At 37.2% G+C, this 20,946-nt stretch overlaps 1 protein-coding gene across 1 annotated transcript in view; it reads right to left on the minus strand.

The window, feature by feature from the left end:
- Positions 1-15,928: 15,928 nt before the first annotated feature.
- Positions 15,929-20,946, minus strand: part of dnm1a (dynamin 1a) — a 136,421-nt gene continuing 131,403 nt past the window's right edge. The window contains exon 23 of the mRNA XM_036580698.1: positions 15,929-16,231. Within this exon, the coding sequence (XP_036436591.1) occupies positions 16,165-16,231 (67 nt within the window). The 3' untranslated portion in view covers positions 15,929-16,164. The remainder of the gene's footprint in view (positions 16,232-20,946) is intronic.

Genomic DNA, 20,946 nt, shown 5'->3' on the forward strand with positions numbered 1-20,946 from the left:
CTTAAGTAATCAGATAATGGGGAAACTCCAGGTCTACATGAGTCGGACAGTAATTGGATTTCTGCTTTGCAACCAGCCAATAAACTCAGAGAAGTAGACGTGACGTAAAATCAAACTTCATGCCGTGGCTTTTTTTTTTAAACATCACGCCAATTTACCAGAAAATATAAACAAACATCATCTAGAAGATGAAGAATATTTAAATCCTTCATTTGGCCAGAATGTATTTGGTTTCACTGTCTCTCCAAAAGTGTTTTGCTGTGTCTTGCAGCAACACTGCTTACTTATTTTCCGGTACTGCTGTCTGTTTTTGCACGTGCTCAGACTGAGAAATCTGAAGGAAATCAGAGTAAGAGTTCACCTGCACTGAGAAATCAGATTATTGAGCTAAAACCCAGCTCTCTTTATCAGATTTCCTAATCTGATTTCTAGATCGGAGTATGCCATATACATGACCATTTGAATATCAGGTAACTGCAGAAATCCGATTATGATCGGATTATTGAGTGCATGTTAACACACTCACTGATATAATAAAATAATCAGCTTTCTTCATTAAGCAGTACATTTGAACAATATTAAAAACATTTTTTAGGCTGTATAAACTTTCCATAATGCTCTGTTCTACAACTCTGTGCGGTGTTGATATAGTGAGATGTTGGACTTCACCTGTTTCATCTTCAAATTTCTGCACATGGACCAAATTATATACATAGCTTAAAAACAGCCTTTAAAATTTGGGCCAAGTTAAATATTAACATCCTTTTGGCTGCATTAAACTAACATGAGTAGGTGGCTCCAGAGGGCCAGATTAAAAGTGTAGGCCACATTGTTTTATGGTAGTGAAAGTAGAGAAGAAGAATAATACGACGGCGTTTTAAGGCCACTGTAAAACAAAATAAGTAAAAATAATAGACTTTGAATAAAGTTGTAATATTTTGAGAATAAAGTCGTCAAGTTACAAGAATAAACTCACAATATTTTGAGGATAAAGTGGGTTAATTGTAGGGGGGCTGCCAAAACACGTTGGAGCCTCGGATGTCGTACTGGTGGCGATAAAGACAGTGCGTGTGCCGGAGTTCTGCTGCTTCAGGATCATTTTGATTATCATTCTCATTGTCTCCTGTTAAACTGCATGCCCTCTTCAAATAGCACGGCTGTCTACAAGGCGAACTACCAGTAGCCGTGTAAACGAACACTGCCTGAGAGTTCTCCTTCAACAAAACAGACAATTTTCTCAAAGTCCGTCTGGTTCTTTATTCTAAAACACAGTTTCTTGCACAGCCGCTTCTTATACTAATAACACTCTGGTGCTGATGTGCCAGGAGACTGAGAGGCTGAGTATTTCTTTATGGGTGAAATTGATAAAGTATAACTCCATCAACTCCTCAGCGCCCCTCATTTTAATAGGAGGAGGTGCTGCCTTCCTTTTGCAAACCTTTGGCCACAATATTCCGACTTTTCCTGGTAATATCCCACCTTAATGTCATAACTCTACGACTTTATTCTCAAAGTCTACTATTTTAATTTTTTTAACAGTGGCCCTAAAACTCCTCAGTAGAATAAGTAAAACTAAAGCAGGTATAATTTATGGCTGTGAGAACCCAAAGATGAAATTTGAACATGATCGTATTTGAGAAACGACAGTCGAGCAGTGAGCAGTCAAGTCTTTCAGGCTGTACAAGAGTAGCACTCTAAATATACCATATTCTGAGCGAAGCTGAGCCGTTTGGCTACAGTTTCTCTATAGGTTGAGTTAAATTTTTGCAAATATTCTGTGAAGCTCGTTCAGCCTAGCAAAAGAGTGCATTTGTGGGCGGAGCTTGGAAGGAAACCCAATAAGGTTGTATGAGTCATTCTAACTGGAACGTGTTGCGCTTGTGAATGGGCTTGGATAAGAAATGACCTCAGTGGAAATCTGAATACTGAGTCTGGTCTAAAGTTCGTCCACGTCTGGCTGGACTTGCGCTAAAACCGAGCACTTTTATCAGCAGACCCCTGGAGTGAGTCCGAAGTGAACGTGTAGAAGATGGAAAGGTTTATTTCTGGGGTCTCGGTGTATCTTTTCTTTTCCTTTGGTTGTCTTGGCAACTATTTAACTTGATTCTTTTAAACTTTCTTGTCTCCGGAGGGTTTAAAGCAAAGCTTGTTTCTTTTTTTACTTCTCAAAAAAATGACAAATACTACACAAAGAAATGAGAAAGAGAAAAAGTTGTTCTGCTTGTAACAGATCTGTAAATAGTGTAACTCTGTAACATACTGTATATTCATTTGAACTGGTTTGCGGGAGATGGATATAAATTAATACTACTACCCTTTGCCTACTGTAGAATAAAGACGAATAACTGAAGAGATGATTGAAAACTGGAAGCGGGTGGCTGAGAGGTGTCTGTGATTTAATACAATTCAAAAGGTGAATGAAATATGAAATTCTATTTATTTGGAATAAATACTCACACTAATCAGTTTTAATTCAATAGCAACACAATGAAGGAATAATCCAGACCAACAGAGGTCGTTTCAGCAGAAGTATTTCTGATGTGATCCCCCTGCTCTGATGGTTTCCTCCTAAATAAACCTGAGCAAAATAAGAGCTGTTTTTATTCCTGTGCACTTTTTTGTGTTTATTCTAAATCAAGTTTGGGTCAAATGGGTTTTTTTTCCATTTCTAAGTGAAAATTTAACACGTTCCACAGAGATTTTAACACACTTCTGCACATGCAATTCAACACACAGTTACTGTTTATTTACTAAATTTGACACATTTTCTTATTTTCCAGTAGGTTAAACTCAGCAAAAAATACAAAATGTGCACTAAAATGTGCAGATAAACCTCATATTTAAGTGTGTTCTCTGCTGACGATGTGTCCACTTGGAAAAATCAACAAAATACTGGTAACACTTTCTCTGAATGTCACATTTGTAAGCATCTATAAACACATTTATAACATGTTATAATGTGTTCATAAGGCATTATAAACATGGTTATAAATATTTTTAAAAAAGAATTACACTGAATTACACTTTATAGCCATGTTTATTATACATTATGAATTGTTAATATAATGCATTATAAATAGTGTTGATAACATGTTATAATGTCAGTGCCAAAGACGTCAGTCCCAGCTTGGAGAGCGTAAAGTAAAGACAAATACCAAGCTAACGGTGGTGTACATTACCTTTCCCACATTGGGTAAAACACTGATAGAGCACTAGTTTAAACTCTGACATTTGAAGCCTGTAATGTGCTTTACTGTGAATGTTTTACTGTTTCAGTAAATCCTTCAGTAAATACTTCAACTTGAAGCCTCACTCTTAACACTGGAGGAGGCTTTAGTACAGTATGCTTCACTTTACTTAGAGCGGACAAATGCGACTTATGAGCTTTTATAATTTGTTATGATCAGTACTTATAATGTATTATGTTAACAATTCATAATGCATTAATAAACATGGCTATAATGCATTTTTATAAATATTTATAGCTATGTTTATAATGCCTTATGAATGCATTATAACATGTTATTAATGTGTTTATAGATGCTTACAAAGGTGACATTCATAGAAAAATACTTTGACTAGGGGTCAAATACTTTGACTAGGGGTGTTCAAACTTTTGCATACGACTGCAAAAGAGTTGCAATATGTGTGGATCAGGATTGTTATTGCTAACTTGGCTAAAGAGTTTTCCTCTTGGTAACTGAAGAAAAGATGTAGAATTGGTTTTTATGTTGGCGATAAAATAAAAATAAACCCTGAAATTGTTCTCTTTATTTTACAAATAGTAATAAATCATATTAGAAGTAATTATAAGTATCCAATTATTAAGTGTTAATAGTAATAATAATAGTACCATTTGAAATAGAGCTGAACATTCAAATAGGGACTTTCCATGCTTTTACTGTTGCTTTATGTCTTGACATAGTGTCTCTCTCTCTCTCTCTCTCTCTCTCTCTCTCTCTCTCTCTCTCTATATATATATATATATATATATATATATATATATATATATATATATATATATATATATATAAAGATCTTTATCTTTCTTAAAGAACCAAAAGAAACGGCTCAGAATTACTTGGAAGCAAGTCTGGTTCCATTGACTTCCATTAAAAGTAAAGTATGTTTTTTCCTTCTCCTGTAAAGTTAATATTTTGGAGATACGAGGTTTTCTTCCAACAACGGTGATATATGTGTGTGTGTCTGTGTGTGTATATATGTATGTGTGTATATGTATGTATGTACCATACACCGATTATGTGTTTTAAGTGTTTATTTTGATTGTTTTAAATTATGGTTATTCTTTTTATTTTAACAATAATATTACTTTTACTATTAATATTAATAATAATAATAATAATAATAGTAACAACAACAATCACGACAGTGATGAACCACAGCAGTGAGGTTTTGTTACACTGAATTTTATTGTCTTGAAGTAAAAGCAGGTCCTGCTGGACCGAATCATTCACCCGACAGTAGAAGTTACAGGACAAAAGCACACATTGGCGTCTTTCTTGCACATGCTACATAATCACAATCTCTGTGAATACGTACATTTCAGCAACAGAGGTCCTGTTTCCCCTCCCATTCATATTTTCTCCCCTTTTTTCAGATGCTTAATTAATATTCACCCATAATAATTTAATATTCAGTCATCATACATGTGGACTACACTAGTCTCTAAACAGTGGAAGCACGATTTCCATAAATGCACCACGAAGATACGTAACACTTAAGATATGTCCATGATAAACTATTTACTCTGAAATAATATATTCTTTACTAAGACTCTGAGAGATTCGGTTTGGAGGGAAGGGTGAAAGGTGCTGCGTTTGGGGCGGAAAGAAATGAGGACAATTTGGAAAACGTTACCGTTACTATTGCCTTGGTACGGCACAGTGGTACCCACTGAGGGTTGTGTTGGCATGCCCAACAGGTACGAGTACAAACAGGCTTATTACTACAACAACAAACAAAACAAACAAACGCACGGCCCACTCTTTTTATCAAGGGCTTTCATTGTTTTTCTTATGAACAGAGCTGATAACGTTGGACCAAACGATCATGATCTCTATGCATAGACCAAAAGTGATATATATATATGTATATATTTATATATTAATTTATAAACCCATTTGTTAAAACCAACGAATGCCCATTTCTGCCACTAGGAAAAAAATAGCTGTTAAGAAAGTCATAAAAATGAAAAGGTTCCCATAATAATGACTTGGCATGTAATGATTTGACTTAGCCTCTCATAATAATGAGGTACCAACTCATAAATATCTATCTCATAATTACTACTTAGTATCTCAATTTTGACTTGCTATCTCACAATAATGGGATACATATTCATAATTGTGATGTCATAACAATATCCTTTCTCCTAATTATGACTTACAATTTCAAAGTCATAAAAATGAAAAGTTTCCCATAATAATGACTTGGCATCTCATAATTTGACTTAGCATCTCATAATAATGAGGTACCATCTCATAAATGTCTATCTCATAATTGCTACTTAGTATCTCAATTTTGACTTGCTATCTCACAATAATGGGATACATAATATCCTTTCTCCTAATTATGACTTACAATCTCAAAGTGATGACTTGCTATCTCAGTGAGATCCTGTCTCATAATTGACTTACATAATTACGAGATAGAAAGTCATAACTGAGATACTCACCTATGAATTAATACCTCATAATGACTTATTATAGCATACATCATTGAGATACTGTCATAATTATAAGATTCTACATCACAATTATGACCTAGTATCTCAATTATTTAGCATCTCATAACTATGAGATAATGCTCTCATTATGAGATGCTAGGTAATATTTATGAGATAGTAATCCATAATTAAGAGAAACCTTCTCATTGTTATGAAGTGTTTTTGAGTGGTGGAAAAGGGCTTCCATAAAAACCTGAAGTTCACCATAAATTACAAACAGGCAAAATAAGGTTTGAGACGAGTTTGCATAAACGTCACTATTTAGACTGGACTAAGTTAAGCATCCATGATGGACGCTAATGACCTCATCTCGAGTCTGATTTCGACGCAAAAGAAACGAGTCTAATGTGGGGAGATGGCTAACATGACTTTCAACAGTCTTCAGCTTTGTTTGCACAGTCAGAACTAAGTTAGATGATCCGGATTGAGAAAGAGCCACATAAACTAGACGTACGCTCACCTTCACAAACTTCAGGTCTACAGGGGGTTAAATGGCGTGAAAGGTGGCCAGCCCATAAAAGGCCTGACCTCTGGACATATTGCACTTTCTATATAGATCCCGCCTCGCTAAAGATACTGTTGTTGCTACGTGGAAAGGTGGAGACGTGTCCAAAGGGTAAACGCACATTCATAGCTAAAAGCTCCACCAATGGGTCAAGGACGTTCAGGCAAGAAGAGATGGCTGCTTAAGGAATACTTCAGCATTGTCCTTCTGTAGCGTACAGCTGATTACAATGAAACGCTGTTGTCGAAAGAAAACCTCGTATCTCCAGAATGGTAACTTTACAGGAGAAGGAAAAAACCTACTTTACTTTTAATGAAAGTCAGTGGAACCAGACTTTTTTCTAAGTTATTCTTGGCTGTTTCTTTTGGTCCATTCTTCATGAAATTTACATACAATGTAAAGAGCCACAGGTATTTTCAAAATATGTCAAAAACTTAAAAACCACAAAAATGGAGATACGAGGTTTTGTTCCGGCAACAACGAAAAATACGCTAAACTAACAATAGCGTTTCGCCTTGTGATGCTAAAATCCTTACAGGACTCACTGTCCACACTATTAGACACTCCTACCTTGTTGGTCCACCTTGTAGATGTAAAGTCAGAGACCTTAGCTCATCTGCTGCTGCACAGTTTGTTTTGGTCATCCTCTCGGCCAGGGGTGTCAAACTCAACCAGTAACAGGGCCATGTTAAAAAATCTCAACAAATCCGCGGGCCAGAGAATGCCTGCTTTTATTTCAGTGCTCAGAATGATCCACCACCCAAATACTACCTGCTCTGTGAGGGTCCATGGGGGTCCTGACCACTGAAGAACAGGGTAAAAGGGGGCTAACAAAGTATGCAGAGAAACAGATGGACTACAGTCTGTAACTGTAGAACTACAAAGTGCACCTATATAGTAAGTGGAGCTGATAAAATGGACAATGAGTGTGAAAACAAGAATGTGTACTTAATAAAGTGGCCGGTCAGTGCACATTGGCTTCTATTATTATGGGTTTTGAGTATAGATCAGGGGTCGGCAACACAAATATTAAGAAGAGCCATTTTGTCCTTTCAATAAAAATCATACCACTTTGGGAGCCACAAGATTTTATGTCCATTTTACCGTCGTGGCTGTAAATGTGTCTCAGTATGCGCTGATATTCTAGTATAGGCTGAAAATATAATATAAACAAAAACACAGACTTGCTTTGCTCTGCTTTAAGCTTTAGCTCAGCTATAGCCGCTTTTCTCGCATCTCCGGCAGGAAACTTTTCCACAGAAGTAGAACAGCTTCTTGTAAAATGTCTCTCAACGTTCAACTGTTTACAAAGCTGAAGTCGCTTCTCATTCTCCAGCTTCTTGTTTGAATTTTTCCATTCCACCTTAAATGGTGCCTGAGAAGCCGGAATGTAACTGCGGCACCATTTAAGGTGGAACGGGATAATTCGAACTAGAAGCTGGCGAATGAGAAGCAACTTCAGCTTCGTAATTTTTTAGTGTTTGAGTTTCTCGTTGCAGATTAAACATATGAGGAAACCAGCAGGAGTGATTATTAAAGTCCACTCGTCTCCAAATTATCGATGTTTGTCTTAAATCTTTCTCTTTGCCGTTTCGTTAGCTACTAGCTAGGCGAGATTGTCGTATGTGTTGCTATGGTGACCAGCAGTATGCACGCCAACCTTCAGGGTTAAAGGGCGAATAGGCTATAGGCTATATTAACTCCAGTGTTTAAGACCATTTACTGTTAAACTGTGTTGAACGATCAGCAGAGCTTTATTTTACTGTAAAGGAGGATTATTTTATTATTACCTACAGATCTGATTCTGCTGTGGAGCCACAACAGGGCAGTAAAAGAGCCCCGTGCCGCTCCGGAGCTCCATGTTGCCGACCCCTGGAATAGAGGAACATCAAAACTATTGTCTGTGGTAGAAAAACGCTGAAGTATTCCTTTAACTGGTGCTGAAGATGAACATGAATTTATGAATATTTGAGAAAATTCAGAGCTACAGAGGTTCAGTTGCATCACTCAGTCTATTCTACCAGAGGATTAAACATCTACACTGTCCAGAAGTTGGTGACACACATTACAGCAGTTTGGGTTTAGGACAGAGACGAACACAACAAACACATCTCCCACTGTGCACTGGTGGTCTTCCTTCTCCTCCTCATCAAGGGAGAAGTTGAAACCATCTCTCCTTCAGTAGGTCCAGAAGAGAGGAGAAGATACAGGAGGGGTGTCCATCTCTCTCTCTTACTCTCCCCGCCTCCCCACTGTCCCGTCGGCTGTGCTGGTGGGGTTTGGTTTAGGTTCGCTTGCTGCTGAACATGGAGGGAGTCCAAGAGTAAAGTCATAGAAAGAGAAGAAGGAGGAGATGGGAAGGAGGGATTGGGGCGGTTAGGATTCGGATGGAGGAAGAGGGCTTTCAGGGCGTGAAGGGCTGCCCTTGTTTGGCCGGCTGAGCGACGAAAGGAAGAAGAAAGGGAGGGAGAAAGAGAGAGAAGCGTAAACATCGAAAACAAACGAGAAGTCTGCTGATAAGAAATGAGCTGTCCCCAAAGTCAGCAAGGCTGGAAGACAAACCTTTAAGCCTAATATCTGTGCTTGCCTTGCTTTGCAGTTCAAAGACAAATGAATTTAAAGGAACAGTCCAGCATTTTTCAACCTAATCTCTGTCTGCTGCACCTGGACCGTATCGTTAATCACCACAGTCAGTGGTCGAGATCGAGGTCACTGCACTTAAGATAAGAGCTAAAATCCACTGAATCAAAACACCTATAATAGAAGCCATTGGGCAGCTGCTGAGTTCCAAAAACTAAGCATATAAGTAATTTTGTCTGACCAGTTGGGGGGACCAATGCGAGGCTAATGCTTGCATACACATTGAATTTGGGTAAACAAGTTACGTTTACAGTTACACTGCAAAGAGTGCTATCTCATCAATTAAAATGACAGTTATAGGAATATTTTTATGATTATTTCACTTCTAGACATTTTTAACTTAAGTGATTTTATCCAATTAAAATTATGTCACTACATGAGCAAATAATTTAGCTCTTTTTCAAGATTATTTCTAAAAACAAGTCAAATTATCAGCCAATATAGTGAGATAATTTACTTGAAATGGGTAAAAAATGTCTAGAAATGTTATTTAATCGTAATATTCCTACAACTATCTAAACATGTGAAATATTAGATATATTGAACAATAATTTTACTTGCAGTTACACTGCAAAGAATGGTATCTTGTCAATTAAAATGCTGTTACATCTATACGATATATCTAATATTTCAATTTTTGAGACGGTTATGGGAATATTTTTATGATTAACTCAGACATTTTACTTGAGTAATTTTATCAAGTAAAATTATTTCACTACATGAGCAGATAATTTCGCTCTTTTTCAAGCATATTTCTAAAAATAAGCAAAATTATTTGCCAATATAGTGAAATAATTTACTTAAAACAAGTAAAAAATGTCTAGAAATAAATTATATAATCGTGTAATATTCCTACAACTGTCTCAAAACTTAAAATATTAGATATATTAAATAGATTTAAAATATTTTTACTTGCAGTTGTGCTGTAAAGAATAGTATCTTGTCAATTAAAATGATCTTACATCTATTCAGTATATCTAATATTTCAGATTTTGAGACAGTTATGGGAAAATTTGTATTATTATTTAACTTGTAGACATTTTTACTCAAGTAATTTTATCAAGCAAAATTATCTGCCAATATAGTGAGATAATTTACTTGAAATATGTAAAAAATGTCTTTTACTTGCAGTTACCCTGCAAAGAATAGTATCTTGTCAATTAAAATGCTGTTACCTCTATACAATATATGGAATATTTCAAGTTTTGTGATAGTTATAGTAACTTTTTATGATTAACTTCTAGACATTTTTAACTTGGGTGATTTTTATCAAGTAAGATTATCTCACTATGTGAGCAGATAATTTAGCTCTTTTTCGAGCGTATTTCTAAAAACAAGCAAAATCATCTGCCAATATAGTGAAATAATTTACTTGAAACAAGTAAAAAATGTCTAGAAATAAGTTAATCATAAAAATATTCCTACAACTGTCTCAAAATTCAAAATATTAGATATATTGAATAGATTTAAAATAATCTTACTTGCAATGTGCAGAGTTATGTCGATATGCTGTGTATGTCAATATTAAAACACACAATATTATTAAAAGGGATTCAAATAATATCATACATATCCAGCGTATAGATTTAGCTTTGTTGCCTGTTATTGTAGCGCTTCTTTCTTTCCTTTGTGTCACTAAAATTCTTAGTCTGATCTGCGTTTTGGTATAAATACTTAAGCAAAATACTCCAATAATGATAAATATGGTGATAATTAAGAAGAAATTAAGAATTAAGAAGACAGATTAATAACTGTCAACACACATTAATAACACAATGATTGCAAAACAGATTAGTGATACTTTCCTTTTGTCGTTACTGACTATAACTAAGCAAAACAACAGAGTTTTGAACTGTGAGTGACAGATATAATAATTAATATCTGACAGCTCTGTTTGCAGCTCAGCTATATACGTTTTTAACAGCCACACAAAAATCTGCCCCCAAATCTGCACCAGTGTAAAATGATCATTCAACCACGTAATATTCCCTCTGAAAAACTGGCCTCATCTCTGAAAGACCAGATAATACAAATTAATCCATACAGAATTCAGCGTCTGCCCAAAAACATCTGTAGTAAGTGTTTCTGTAGACGACCTGTGCTGTTCTTTCCTTTAGTTCGCAGAAACATTTCAAAATGACTGTTCGTGGTTTTAACGATTCATTTCGGATGTGACGGACAGAGATCAGGTTGAAAAATACTGGAATATTCCGTTAAATTCGGACCAAAACAAAAACACAATGCTGAAAGTTTTAGGCTGTGATAAAAGTAACAAATCAGTAAATCTGCCATTTTATGGAAGCTCATTCCTCCCAGATGGAGGAGAAAAATCACCTGTTTTTTTCTTCTTCAACGTTTCAGGCGGCGGTATTTTATATTTTAAGAAAACAAGCTGGGGCAATATTCTGAGAAAAAGATTAAATATTCTGAGGTAGTAAGTTAATATTTTGAGAGAATATCATTATTTTCAGATGTACTTTCAGATGAAGTAAATATCTGAGAAAATAATTTATTATTATGAGATACTAAACCATTATTTTGACATAGTAAGCCACTATTTTTGAGACACAAAGTCAAAATTTTGATAAAAAGAGTAATTATTTTGAGATATTCGTCATTATTTTCAGATAATAAGTACATATTTGAAAAACTATTATTCTTATGAGATACTAAACCATTTTTTGACATAAGTCACTATTTTTGAGCCATTAAGTGAACATTTTGAGAATAAAGTGATTATAATAAGATAGTATCTCAAAATAATTCTGTACTGTCAATATTTTGAGAAAAATAAGTCATTATTTCAAGATGCTAAATCAATATTTTGAGAAAAAAGTAATTATTTTCAGATAAGTACATATTTGAGAAAATACGTTATTCTTATGAGATACTAAATCATTATTTTGAGAAAATAATTCATTTTTATGAGACACTAAATCAGTATTTTGAGTAAATAAATCATTATTTCGAGATTCTAAGTCCATTTTTAGACATACTGATGCCAGAAAACAAGAAAAAGAAAAAACACCGTATGTAGTCAGTTTTTTCTCCTCTACCTGCTGAGATGATGATGAGCTTCCATATCGCAGCCAATAGGAGAGAAAAGAGTGCGCAGCTCTGCAGAAGGAGCTCGTATATTCAAACCAAAACCATCAGAAAGCTCATTACCCTTCACGTTAGCTGGATGTCGTCTTCCGGCCTGTGACTTCAAGGACCGCTGCCCGAGAAACAGAAGGACAAAACAAAACAAAGCAAAAGAACATGACAGAAAGAAATGGGTATAAAGGCACACTCCAAAACCAGAGATGCAGTTATCCTTGATTCTCCAGGTGCCACTTTGGAGAGATAATGCATCTGCTTCAGAAAAGGCCCCTGATGCAGTCGCCATTTCATACAGCAGTAAAAACAGGTCACTACAGAACTTAAAGACTGGTCAGTGGCAGTAGAAAAGCATGGCGAAGGAAGAAATGAAGGACAGCAAACATATTCATATATAAGGCAAACGAACAGATAAAAAACGCAAACAGAAAGATGGATTTTGACTATAATGCTGTCTTGGCCTAGCACCTTTCATAAAGCCTAATAAGGGTCACAGAGTGAGTGTAGAGTGAGCAGAGATGAAAATGTCTGAGTATGTTTGGAATATTTGACTTAGCAAGCTTTACTTAAACCCTGTGTCATAAGGTTCTGCTGTCCGAATGCCAACGGCTCCTCGAATAGAAAGAAAAACAACGATTCTACTAGGAATGTAAAATTACTGGCGCCCGGTACTGATATCGCATTAAATTGTGAGCCTTTCATGATATAAAACCCTTCAGTCTGAAGCAGTGGTGGACAGTAACTAAGTAAATGTAATTGGTTACTGTACTTAAGTAGTTTTGTCGTGTATCTGTACTTCACTGAAATTTTTCCATTTTGGGTGACTTTTTACTTTCACTCCGCTACATTATGAGAAATCTGTCGTTCTTTTGGTTTATGTTTGTATAAAAATGTAACATGTCAAAACGAACGAAGCGCAAAGCAAGAACACCAATCAGGGCACAGGGGTCACTTTGTTTTGAGCTTGTTTTGACCTGTTGGTCATACCGACCCAGTGCAGCCCCACGTTCAGCATCAGTGCAGCAGTGTAAAATTTTGGGAGAGTCTATTCAACATAAATGATGAACTAACCTAACTTTGTGTAAATAGACCACAATATAGAAATATGTACTCATATGCAGTTGTGACTGACGTGTCTTTATTCTGAATTTATACAAACATTATTTCATTTTATAGTAAATTAGTTTTGGCTAGTTTGTGTTTATGAACAGAGACCTACAGATGCAGTTTAGTAAAGGAAACTCATTTGTGAATCTGAGTTTAAAGTTTTTATTAAACTTAAACTTGTAACTAAGTTTCAAATGAATCTTAAACTGAAACTTTGCTTGTTTGTAAAAAGTGATTTCAGAGCCGCTCAGTTCTACCTGATGGAAACTGTTCGCCTTCAGTGTTTTGTGCTTATGATAATTTTAATAGACATCAGCGTCACTAATTAATGACTCTATTAAAAGACTGGTTTACCAAGAGAGACACTGGAGTATTTTCACCTAAAATGAGTTCATGAAGCGAGTCTTGCTACAAAAATGATAATAGGACATTCATAATTAATCTATTAGTACTTTCACTTTTGATACTTAAGTACATTTGAAGGTAAATACTTTTGTACTTTTACTCAAGTGGAGGTCTAAAGGGAGGAACTTCTACTTTTACTGGAGTAATATTTTACCCTGGGTATCTCTACTTTAACTCAAGTACATGATTTGTGTACTTTGTCCACCACTGGTCTGAAGGACAGAACTGAAGCAATAAACATGGTAAATGTTGTGTTTAAAAGAAAGAGGAACTTGAAACCGTTGGTTAGTCTGTAGTTAGTATAGCAAGCATGCTATACTAGCTAATTTAGTGAACAAACTGAACAAACTAGAACTTCAGCTGGATTAGCTATTAAGCTAGCTAGCATACAAGCTCCACAACTACAGCAGGGGTGTCCAAACTTTTTTTCAAAGAAGGACAGATCATTCGGTGATGTGACAAGAGACCTAAGGGCTGACTTATTATTCATAAATGATTCACAATATTGAGTTTTCAGTGTAAATCTGAGCTTTTCTGTGAGCTACTGTGTTTCCTATCACTGCGTAAAAGATGCATGAAGCTCCTATATGGTTAGGTTGCTCAAAGCAATCTGGATCTGTAAGCACTTATAACAAATAACTGTTTTAGAGACACAATAAAACAGGTCTAATGTATTAAGTATATTCCTATTCAAGTGTTTACTTGATATAAGATATAATTTGTTAGACAAATTAAAGAAAAATTTATATTTTTTTGGGTTTTGTTGTCTCGGTGAGTAAATGACAGGACACTGACTATTTAGTGGCTTTTGCTGTAGCCACTTCTGTTCTCACATAGGCACTCAGAGAACTTGTAGAGAGGAGAATGACCACTCTGTAATGTGTTCTGGGTTTCTCAAACACTAGAGGGCGCTCCTGAGTGAGTCCAAATGAATGGATTAATATGGAGCATTTGCGCAAATCATAGTTTATAAATGCTTAAACATTTTTAACATAAAAGAATACAATCATTTCCTGAACACAGAACAGCATGAAACATTTTAACACTGCTGTTATATTTTTAAGAGCTTTTATACTTGAGTTATAGGAGTTTAAAACAGCTAATAAGCTGCTCTGCTTGCCATCCAATCAGCACTTAGTAGCAGTAGTGCTGCTGCCCAAAACCCGTTTGCTGTAGAATAAAGGAAACATACAGGTGAGATTTCTTTGCTTTTTTAGTGAAATCCATCCTTCTACTTTCTAAAATTAAAGGAAAGTTCTGGTTCAGTGATTAGAAACTATTTTAACTTTTTGTTTTTAGCCGTTGAGCTCCATTTACTCCCATTCATTGAGGACTCGCTCACGGGCGCCCTCTGCTGTTTAGCAGTCCTGTTTTTGATATAACGGGGGAAATAGGAAGTGGCCAAGCTCCTCATAAACCGGCTCTGGCATTACACTGTATTTTTACAGAACTGCAGCCACCATCAGGTGAAAGGAAGAACTGCAAGGTGCTGGCTGGCAGGCCACTGACAACACACCCTTAAAACAGAAGCCACAGGCCAGTTTAACACTCTCTCTGTCCTGCGTTTGCCCCTGGGTCCAGACTTTGGAAGCCCTTGAACTACAGACTAACCATTTCAAATTGCCTCTTTTCTTAAAACATCCTATTTACTGTGTAGCACTTCAGTTCTGTCCTTCCGACTGAAGGGTTTTCTATAAAGAAAAGCTTGTTAATGGAAGCCGTGTTGAATCTAACAGAGGTTTACTTTAGTATAATGCTTGGTCACTCGCATAAAGTGACTTGTGAACATCTCTGCCACACACAAAGACGAATTAGCACAGGTGTGGGCAGCGGGCTCCGTAGGTATTTGATATTTTTCAGTGCTTTTGAAGCTCTAAATGAAAACATGTTTACCAATTTTGTTTTTTTGGAAATATAACAGTGTAAAAGTTGTATTCAGTTCTAATAAAACCTTAGTAAAGTGTAAATCTTTTAATGTAATATTGAAGTATTTTCCGCTCCTGATGCCCAGCATACGACTATGACACCAATAAATCCTCGTGAGGTCCTGTGCAAAAGTATGAACACCCCTGACCAAACTGGATTTTTCTGTTCATTTTCTAAGTGTAAATAAGTTACCATATCCTCTATAGACTAAACACACGTCTGCACATTTAAATGCACAATTTTAGTGCACAATTACACAGTTTACTGAATTGAACATAGTGGGAAAACATAAAACATCACATGTGGCCTGTGCACATGTTATATATTATGCTGTATTTTTCAGTATAACTCAAATAATAAATAAAAATTGTGCACTGAAGTCTGTAGAAAAGTGCCATGTTTGTTTCTTGTGTTTATTTTTTTTCGCTTAGAAAATTAACAAAATGGTTTATTGGCAGGATTTTTTGTCGATTCTGATGAATAAATATCGCTGATAAATATCAGCGAAACTGATATATCGGTCAGCCGGTCATACTCGGGCGTTTCTGACAGAGGGTTTAAGTCACTTGTTTTTTTGTAGCTCTCTCTAATTCCAGTAGTGCGTGAAGGTGTATTGGTGTTTGTAGCAGTGCAGTAGAGCGAGTGGGGTCAGTCCGAAGAAGAGGAGGACTGAAGGGGTGGGTTTTGACCAGGTGGGCGTGCCTGTCTCCTTTGCCTTTCACGGTGGTGGGAGGGGCTAATAGTCTAAGAGGGAGGAGTCTGTGGATCTGATTGGTCGGGTGGGTGAGGCCGGGGGTCGTCGGCTGCCATGGAAACAGGGACACACAGACACAGAGAATACACGAATGAGTCAAGGACGCCCCTGCCTGCCACACACACACATATACACACACATAACACACGTTTATGACCATGGGGGACACAATGCAGGACAAATTTACATTTCACAACATATGAGACAATGGATTTGGACTGAACCTACAGCTTTTTGTAAAGGATATTTACAGCATACTCAAAGGGGAAGTCCACTGATTTAAAAAAAAATTCCCCTCAGTGTGATTTGATGTGAAAGGCTCCAGTGCTTCACAGTGGTGGTGATAGGAACCAGGGGTCACAATGTCTACAATGCAAATATAGCCATTTTATTTACTATCCTAAATCGCCAGTGAACATATACGCATCTTCTCAGTTTTTATATGTAATATTGAAAGTGGTAAAATTGTGGTCAATCTGAAGTTTTCTTTGCAGACTTTTTGCCTTAGAACATATGCAGGATCATGGGCCTCTAAAGAATGGATTTTACCCAGTGGTCTGCTGGACCAACCGCATTATTGTTTTTAAAATCAATACAGCCAAAACAATTTATGTAAAAATACCAGATGTTTAAAATATCACAAGTGCCCAGCGAAGGGTTCTCCTTTAGCAGCTGTAGCCAGTCAGCAGCCTGTCTATGTTGTCCACCCTCACACACACACACACACATATACAAACACACACACACACACACACACTAACAGCAGGCCATGTAGGAGGAGAACAGAGTGAAGGACACAGCACCTCCACACTTTTACTCCCCGCGGGTTCACCCAACACCACATGTGTAATATAAATGTGTGGGGGGTGAACAGAGTGAAGGCACTGAAAATGGGTTATTTTATATGTTCTTCATAGAAAATGAGCAAAGGACAAGAATCTGAGGCTGAAATAATAATAAATCGCATCATTTTCTTTTGATAAACATTGAAAATGGGTCCCACTGACCTGAACACCACACAAGGGTTAAAAATAAATTAAATTAAACCAGAACCTTCTCAAAACTATTGTAAATACGTTTTATATATATACATATATTATATGTAATTCACCATTTCATGTAATAACTTTCTGTGAGGAACATTTAGAAGCATCAAACTCTTCAGATGTCTGGTTCCCATCACCACCACTGAAACTCTTGTTTCTCTAGAATGGAGCATTTCACACCAAACCACTTTAAATGACTTTGTCTTCTTAATGTTATATGTATTCATATATATATATATATACGGATCAGGTATAACATTATGACCACCTCCTTGTTTCTATGCTCATTGTCCATTTTATCAGCTCCACTTACTATATAGGTGCACTTTGTAGTTCTACAGTTACAGACTGTAGTCCATCTGTTTCTCTGATACTTTGTTAGCCCCCTTTATTCTGTTCTTCAGTGGCCAGGACCCCCATAGACCCTCTGGTACTATTTGGGTGGTGGATCATTCTCAGCACTGCAGTAACACTGACGTGGTGGTGGTGTGTTAGTGTGTGTTGTGCTGGTCTGAGTGGATCAGACACAGCAGTGCTGCTGGAGTTTTTAAACACTGTGTCCACTCACTGTCCACTCTATTAGACACTTCTACCTTGTCAGGCCACCTTGTAGATGTAAAGTCAGAGACGATAGCTCATCTGCTGCTGCACAGTTTGTGTTGGTCATCCTCTAGTCCTTCATCAGTGGTCACAGGACGCTGCCCACAGGACGCTGTTGGCTGGATGTTTTTGGCTGGTGGACTATTCTCAGTCCAGCAGTGACACTGAGGTGTTTAAAAACTCCAGCAGCACTGCTGTGTCTGATCCACTCAGACCAGCACAACACACACTAACACACCACCACCACGTCAGTGTTACTGCAGTGCTGAGAATGATCCACCACCCAAATAGTACCAGAGGGTCTATGGGGGTCCTGGCCACTGAAGAACAGAATAAAGGGGGCTAACAAAGTATCAGAGAAACAGATGGACTACAGTCTGTAACTGTAGAACTACAAAGTGCACCTATATAGTAAGTGGAGCTGATAAAATGGACAATGAGTGTAGAAACAAGGAGGTGGTCATAATAATAATACTGAATATTAGTATGATCTATTATAATGATTCATATTTTCACCTTAATATTTACACCCATAAAAAACATACTATAAACTATGATAAAAGCTATTCTGGTTAACAAGAACCCTGCATGTTCTTTAGCGTATGACACTGAACAACAAGGAACCACATGGCATCGTGTAAGATCGTTGCTGAATATCTGAAATGTTCACTGGACACATCGCACACAACGGGCCGATGTTTTAACATTCAGCAACCAAAATGCAGATGATTGCGATGACAAGACAAACAACAACTGACCGAACAGAGCCGACCCTTGGCAAGGTTCGCTTTCACGGTCCGAACCTGGTGGAACTTTGTGGGATGTAGATGTGTTTGTATGTACCCACTGTGTGCTTATACTGTGCTCAAGATTAGTAGTGAGGTTGAGGGAAAGCACCTGAAAGGAACAGCATGAACTGATCGACTGATCTTATTCTGACTGAATGAATGTAAATGTCAGGTAGATCTTAACTTGCGCTCGCTACAACAAAGGAAAACAAAGGTTCAGCAGGCCACACACTCTCACACACCCAATAGGCTCACTGGCCTATTCCAAATCTGTCTGAGACTTGTGGCACGTTCAGTAGGTCATCATAGGAATCGTCCAGCCTGTTTCAACCTAATCTCTATCTGATGCATCTGAAGCATTTGACAGATTACTACAGACAATAGTTCGACACTTTTGACTTCACTTACAGTACAGCAGGGGTGCACAACTCCAGTCCTGGAGGGCCGGCGTACAGCACAGTTTGGTGATTTACCTGCTCCAACACACCTGATTACACTCATCTGTTCAATGGCAGGTCTAATGGGTGTGTTTCAGTAGGGGAACCTCAAAACAGTGCTGGACACTGGCCTTCGAGGACTGCACCCCTGCAGTACAGAGACCACCCTCTCTAATGTGTTTGGACTGAAAGTGCAACCAACTTCTAAGAATGAACTTCGGAGGTGTGTCTGCAGATTTCTTTGAGACACTGAAAGCACGTCTCCTGAAAAGAATGCTTCTCACGATCCAAACGCATTCAGTGATGTTGATGTCTGGGTTCTGGGGTGGTCAGTCCATTGTTCTGAGAACTCCAGCAGCTTCTTTGTTTGATTAGCTAATCGCTGTGGTCAGAAGAAAACTTCGTATCTCCAAAATGGTAACTTTACAGGAGAAGGAAAAAACATACTTTACTTTTAATGTAAGTCAATGGAACCAGAGTTTTTTCCAAGTCATTTTGGGTCATTTCTTTTGGTCCATTCTTCATGAAATTTACTCACAATGTAAAGAGCCACAGGTATTTTCAAATTACCTCACAAACTGAAAAATGGAGATACAAGGTTTTCTTCCGACAGCAGCAAAATGTTCTTCTCTTCTCAGTGAGGTTCTTCTTGATCAGCTACACATCCTTTCAGACCCACAGCGCTGAGTCGTCTTCTCACAGTGGAAGGATGGACAGAAACACCTGTGGATGTTTTCAGATCTGAAGCAGCTTGATTTTCTCCTCTCTCTCAGAGATGAAAGCTTTAAGTGCTGTTTATCTGATGGGGCAGTTTTGGTGTCGACCAGGTCTTCCAGGTGGTTGTTAGGAGCCCCATTTTTGAACTCCAGTTTCAGAGGCTCCTTTTTTTCCACTTATTTTCCTTTGACTTTCTCCTTCCTCATGCAAGTGGATTGTCTCACAACTAATCTCCTCATAAATGTTTCGTATATATCGCTGTTGTCGGAAGAAAACCTCATATCTCCATTTTTGACGTTTTTCAGTTTTTGACATAATTTGAAAATACCTGTTTCCCTTTACATTGTATGTAAATTTCAGGATGAATGGACCAAAAGAAACAACCTAAAATGACTTGGAAAAATGTCTGGTTCCACTGACTTACATTAAAATAAAGTATGTTTTTTCCTTCTCCTGTAAAGTTACCATTTTGGAGATACGAGGTTTTCTTCCAACAACAGCGATATGCTTTATGGCCATTTTGACAGGAAATCTAATACATGAAGGGTGGTCTCACTGTACTGTATTTCAAACAATTCCCATTGGTGTCTATTATAAGTGAGCTGCAAGTGAATGGAAACACATCAAAATTATTGTCTGTGGTTTTTGACAAAGATTGACAGATTAGGTTGAAGAATGCTGGAACATCCCTTTACATCATCTGTTCAGTGTTCTGAGAGAGGCACATTTTAGCAAAGAGACTTTACCACAGTGGATTAACGCCCATTCACTCTAATCCATCTGCAGCCTTTTGGTACTGAACGTAACAGTGCTGTCCTTCAAGCTTCTGCCGTCCTCCAATAGTGTAACAGGCTTTGAATGGAATTTCACTAACTGTAACTGATCCATTTTCTTTATAAAGAAAGGGTCTAAAGCTCTGGACCTTGAGGGTCTTAGTCCAGCACGTTTCTGTGATTTTTAAATTAAACCCAATTTAATCTGACAGTTAGTTACTAAGTTTAGTAGGTATTTAAGCAAGGAAATATTCCCACTGTGCTCATCTTAGGCCCTCTGGGACCAAAACTGTTCTATCTGTGCTCCACCCAAAAATGCACTCTTTTATAGCTACAGCTGTTAGGCTGGATAAGTTTTGCACAATTTTGGCCAAAATCCCATTCAACCTAATGAGATACTCAA

Source organism: Colossoma macropomum, unplaced genomic scaffold, assembly GCF_904425465.1.
Source record: "Colossoma macropomum unplaced genomic scaffold, Colossoma_macropomum, whole genome shotgun sequence".
Taxonomy (NCBI): domain Eukaryota; kingdom Metazoa; phylum Chordata; class Actinopteri; order Characiformes; family Serrasalmidae; genus Colossoma; species Colossoma macropomum.